The sequence below is a fragment of the Bos mutus genome, chromosome 19 (assembly GCF_027580195.1).
Source record: "Bos mutus isolate GX-2022 chromosome 19, NWIPB_WYAK_1.1, whole genome shotgun sequence".
Taxonomy (NCBI): domain Eukaryota; kingdom Metazoa; phylum Chordata; class Mammalia; order Artiodactyla; family Bovidae; genus Bos; species Bos mutus.
This window is the reverse complement of record NC_091635.1, coordinates 53058506-53064719: the sequence shown is the minus strand read 5'-3', so window position 1 is coordinate 53064719 and position 6214 is coordinate 53058506. Positions and strand designations below refer to the sequence as shown.

At 41.6% G+C, this 6214-nt stretch overlaps 1 protein-coding gene across 1 annotated transcript; it reads left to right on the top strand.

Moving 5' to 3' along the window:
• Positions 1-3001: 3001 nt before the first annotated feature.
• LOC102267314 (olfactory receptor 4D2) lies at positions 3002-3937 on the top strand. The gene has a single exon (XM_005900661.2). It carries the CDS (start codon positions 3002-3004, stop codon positions 3935-3937), a length of 936 nt encoding a protein of 311 aa, XP_005900723.2.
• Positions 3938-6214: the final 2277 nt, after the last annotated feature.

Sequence of the window (6214 nt, the reverse complement as noted above, 5' to 3'; positions counted from 1 at the left end):
GTCCATGGGGTTGCTAGAGTCGGACATGACTGAGTGACTTCACTTTCACTTTTCACTTTCATGCATTGGAGAAGGAAATGGCAACCCACTCCAGTGTTCTTGCCTGGAGAATCCCAAGGACAGGGGAGCCTGGTAAGCTGCTGTCTATGGGGTCGCACAGAGTCGGACACGACTGAAGCGACTTAGCAGCAGCAGTAGCAGGGTTCTGTTGAACTGATACCATATATCTGCCCATGTATGACTTTCTCTAAGTAAAACTCAGTTAGGCATAAAAGTAGAAGAAAAAGAAAAAGGGAAGAAGCAGGAGAAGAAAGAGAAGAAGAAGGAAAGACATCAGACCAGTTGTCTCAGATTGCACAAGAGAGAGAACAGTCCTTATACTGACAAGCAAGTCCATGGTTCCCAAAGTGTGGTCCCTGGAACAGAGAAATCAGCATCATCTGAGAATTTGTTACGGATGCAAATTCTTGGCCTTATCATTGGTCAACAGAATGAGGAAGTCTGGAGCTTGGGCACTGTGATTTGTCTTTTAACTAGCTCTCCAGGTGATGGTCTCAAGGGAAAGAACCGAAGAAATGGGTTCTTCTAAAACTCCCAGAGAAACTGTTTCTTTTGAAGAGACTTATACTTTTAGATCTTGGCCTGAGATACTACATGCTACAAATCTATAAAATTGTATTGTTCTTAGTCTTTTTGACCCCGAGGAATAACTTTTAATAAATGTGTTTTTGAGAGATTTTAAAACTTTTTAAAAAGTCCCATTGCTCCCTTGCCCCCAGTGGTAATCAACACAACCCTGCCTCCTGCATCGAGTCCAGTAGTTTCTCCTCAAGGATATTCCCCCTTCCCCTAGAGTCACACCCGTTGTTGTATACGCAATGTTTGGGCAGTGGCTAGGAAACTAAGTTTGCAGGAAAGGGATCGTGAAGAAGATGCAAGACATGAGGGCTCTCTCCCATGCTGGGCTGAAGGAAGGTGAGAGATCAGGGTTTTCTCACCTGTAAATAGAGCAGCTGTTAAGAAGAATCCAGACACACTTGCTGGAGAGTGTGGAGAAAAAGCAAGAGATTTAGACTTGATGATTGTAAGGCTAAAGTGTGAGGAACGCTTCAGAAAGTAATGCAGGGGAAATGGGGTGTTGAAAACTGATTTTCCAACGAGCATGTCCAAAACCAGGCTTTTAATGACAAAGTAGAAACTGGGTCCTGTGATTTAGAGGGACGATACTGAGAGCAAAGGATAGGAAAATACACCACAAAATTCTCCACGTGGTCACATTGAATAGGAAGGATCCCGTAATTACCTACTTATTCATTATGACAGCAACTTTTTTTGAGCAACTGGTGAATCAGAGTTGCTGTTACAGGTGCTGGGGCTACTAAGTTACTGAACTTGCAATCTAGTCAAGAGGGACAATGGAAAAAAATATGATGGGACTAAAATGACCTCTGATGAACAATACATTGCAAGAAGCGGGTGAGGGGTGGGGAGTGAGACAAGGCTGGGGAGTGAGGAGGCCACTTAACTCTCTACTGTCATCCTTATCTCTCACCTTCTGTGTCCTTCTTCGCCTTTGTTCCCAGCCTCTTCCCTCCCCCTCCACTTTCCCCTTCCCCTTCCTTCCTCTTAATATCCCCTCTTCATTCTTTTGACAACACCCTGGTGGCTCAGACATTAAAGACTCTGCCTGCAATGCAGAAGACCTGGGTTCAAAAGACTCCCTGGAGAAGGGAATGGCAACTCACTCTAGTATTCTTTATTCCTTTGTCTATACTATTTCTCTTATTTCGACATCTTCCTTTCTCATCTGTCTTTGTATTCAGTAACAGAAATTCTTGGGGCTTTTAAAAGAGCCCTTCCATACCCCTTCGTACAAAATCCATCACCTATTTCTTAATCCAGAAAGTCTCTCTCCGCCTTCTCATGTCTCAGCACACACACCATATATATCCTGTTAAGTCACCCAGTAAGGGACCACCTACACCAGTGGCGGGGGACATTCCCTATAATTGTTTACCCACCCAGCAGTCCATGCCACATGCTTTTTAAGTATTGACTATGAGCAAGCATGAGCACTGCAGTGCACAGATTAATTGTGAATCAAGGCACATGTCTGTAGTGGCACATTATGGTTGAATCAGGAGGAAAACCTAGAAATACAAAAAGTTCACGAACTTTTAGATGTAATAACTGTTGCATGAGAAATGACTGGTACAAAAATGTATTAGAGACTGTAAGAAGGCAGGAGGTTTTTAGTAGGAGACTACACAGAGGAGAGTGATTACTATTTATTATTCCAGACGCTATTCTAGGAATCTTATGTTCTATCTTATTTAATCCCCTGGACATTGAATAGAGACAACACTTTTATTTCTACCTTCAGTTCAGTTCAGTTCAGTCGCTCAGTCGTGTCTGACTCTTTGCAACCCCGTGAATCGCAGCACGCCAGGCCTCCCTGTCCATCACCAACTCCCGGAGTTCACCCAGACTCACGTCCATCAAGTCAGTGATGCCATCCAGCCATCTCATCCTCTGTCGTCCCCTTCTCTTCCTGCCCCCAATCCCTCCCAGCATCAGAGTTTTTTCCAGTGAGTCAGCTCTTCGCATGAGGTGGCCAAAGTACTAGAGTTTCAGCTTTAGCAAGATGTGGAAACTGAGATGAAGGGCTTGAGTAAATTAATGTGGGTCCCATCTCAAGGACAAGAAACTCTGGAATTTGACTACATGTCTGCTGGACTCCAAGTGTCTTCCTATCACTATATTACACAGAATTTTTTAAAGCAGATTGTATATGTCATGAATGGCTTTAAGATATCTCAAGAATATATATATTCCAGTACCAACTGGTACACATTCCAGGGCCAAGGACATTTAGTCAGCACCTGGAATTATGATCTGCACGTGAATGTCCACCATCTAAACCTGGACACTCAGTTTGAGCCCCGGGCACTAATACATCACTTCTGCGGTGTGTTTCCTTTAGGTGTATGGAGTAGACACCATGGAATCAGGGAACCACACGTGTGTATCAGAATTTGTCTTCCTGGGACTCTCACAGACTCAGGAGCTCCAGCTCGTCTTGTTTCTGGTGTTCCTGTTTGTTTATATCACCACTGTCATGGGAAACCTCCTCATCATGGTCACAGTGACCTCTGATTCCAGGCTCCACACACCCATGTATTTTCTGCTGCGAAACCTGGCCATCATAGACCTCTGTTTCTCCTCAGTCACTGCCCCAAAGATGCTGGTGGACTCTCTTGCTGAGAAGAAGACCATCTCCTACCAGGGCTGCATGGCCCAGATTTTCTTCTTCCACTTTCTGGGAGGTGCCATGGTCTTCTTCCTCTCAGTGATGGCCTATGACCGCCTTGTTGCTATATCCCGGCCCCTCCACTATGTCAGCATTATGAACACTCAGCTCTGTGTGGGGCTGGTGGTGGCTAGCTGGGTGGGAGGCTTCATCCATTCGATTTCTCAACTGGCTCTGATGCTCCCACTGCCTTTTTGTGGCTCCAACGTCCTAGATAACTTCTACTGTGATGTTCCACAAGTGCTGAGGCTCGCCTGCACTGACACCTCCCTCCTGGAGTTCCTTATCATTTCCAACAGTGGGGTGCTGGTCCTCATCTGGTTCCTCCTCCTCCTGGTCTCCTACTCAGCCATCCTGGTGATGCTTAGGTCCCACTCTGGGAAGGCGAGGAGGAAGGCAGCTTCCACCTGCACCACCCACATCGTCGTGGTGTCTATGGTCTTTGTTCCAAGCATTTACCTCTATGCCCGGCCCTTCACCTCCTTCCCCATGGACAAGGCTGTGTCCATCAGCCAAACCATCATGACCCCCATGCTCAACCCCATGATCTATACCCTGAGGAACCAGGAGATGCAGGCAGCAGTGAAGAGATTAGGGAGGCATCCTCTGGCTTGTAAAAGTGAGTGACAATGGGTTCCTTACTTCTCTTTGACTTTGTTTTCTTTGTAGAGTGGGCATAGAGACCTACTGTATCTCCCCTGTTAATAACTTGTGTTTTTGTTGTATGGATTATCATAGAAGTGAATGCATAGTGAACCTAAGCAATTTACTCAGAGTTTTTAGCAAAATTGATAATATCCTTATTTTTTATTTTGATGTTGATTTGAATATTCCTGTGACAAGAAGATGTGTTGTCATGGAAGCATTATGGAAAGTCACACCTTCTTTTCTGCCATCTTGGTGGACAGTTTCCTCTTAGGATGACAGCATTCCCCCAGAAGAGCAGCTCTGTTTTCTGTACCTGAGTTCTTTTCCCCAGTACCCCTTTTTGTGTGAGTCTGGATTGTTGGAAACTGCACAGGATCCCGAGTCTTAAGCCTGAAATTGGAGACTTTAACCAACACTTACCAAATGGACGACCTTGAATGAGACACCTGGCCTCTCTTGAACTCAAAACTTCTTCCTCAACAAACTTGCTAAAATTAATATGTGACCCCAAACCTTCCAATAGCAGAATCAGAAATTGTGACAAAACATTGAGTGATCCATATAATTGTATTTTTTATTTTCAAATCAGAAATTATCACGAGTATTCAGATATTTTCACTGTAGTATAATAATTATTACAAGTAAAAGATCATGTGTAAAACTCATTGGAAAAGACCCTGATCCTTGGAAAGACAGACGGTAAAGGAGAAGAGGGCAGCAGAAGATGAGATGGTTAGATAGTATCATTGACTCAATGGTTATGAATTTAAGCAAACTCAGGGAGATAGTGAAGGACAGGTGAGCCTGGAGTGCTGCAGTCCATGGGATCACAAAGAGTCAGACAAGACTTAGTAACTGAGCAACAATAACAAATGTATATACATTATAATATACAACATTATCAATATATTGCATAAACAGTCATGTATACAGTAGTCAGTTCAAGAATCACATGGTACCAGTAACTTCCTATAGGTGCTCTCTACCACATCACTTCTTCCCAAATGAAAGCTCTTTCTTGAATTTTGTGTTTATCATTCCACCGTTTATAAAAATAATCTCACTATACCTTTACATAATTGACATATTGTTTTATTTTGCTTTATTGAGCTTTATACAAATATTAGACTATATAATATTCTGGGGTTTGCTTTTTATCACTCCACATTATGTTTCTAAATGCCACATGTTACTCTGTTTGGCTGTAGTTATTTTTGCTGTGTAATATTCTTTTGTGAGAATAAGCTTAGTGGGATTGTTTCAGTTTTTCTGTTGCAAACAGTGCTCTTTTGAATTTTCTTCTACTTGTCTCCAGTTGTCATGTTGAGGAACTATGAGTCGTCATATATTTTAAAGTGAAATTGCTGAGCCATGAGATCTTCAAAGATTTACCTTTACAAAATCATGCCAAATTCTTTCCCAAAGTTGTTAATGCATTGCATTTCATCAGCAGTGTTGAAGCGTTCCTATTGATTCATATCCTCCTAACATTTGCTATTGTCAGATTTCTTTGTTTTTGCTAATTTAGTGGGTAAAAAAATGAAATTTCACTGTAGTCCTAATTTGCATTTCTCTAGCATTTCCTTCCATACTTTTTATTGTATGCAGGTTTCTCATGAATGCATTTTGTTCCCTTTCCTCTGACTTTTTCTATTTAGTGTATGAGTTCTTAGGTAATTTAGTAGTTGATCTATTATCAGCTATATTTATTACAGTACTTTCTTCCACTTTGTGATTTGCCTTCTCTAATTTTTGTGTTAGTTTTCATGTAGTCAGTTTTATTTTAGTGTTAGTTCATATTGAAATCTTATTTTTTTAAATTGCTTTTTATCCAGAGGACAAACAATATGATATTCTGCTATGTAGTTCTTCTAGATTTAAAAAATGTTTAAAAGCATTTTTAACTTTTTGAAAAATCTCACACTTACAGAAAATCAGAGCATTACATACTTTTTCCCTGAAAGATTGAGGGTAAGTTACAATCTTGATGCCCACCACTCCTTAACATTTGTGTGCATTTTCTACAAAAACATTTCCACCAATCCTGCTGTACAGTCAGCTGTGGCATTTTTGTGACTTTACCAGGAATATTACAGAAGTCATGCTCTGCTGCTATTGCAGCCTATGAGGTATAAGAGATTTTGCTATGTCCTGTTGCTAATGTCTCATCACTTTGATTACTAAGAGGTGTTTGTTAGGCTTATCACTTAAGTTATTTATTTTCCCTTGGAAGTTAGTAAATATTTTGTGGGAAAG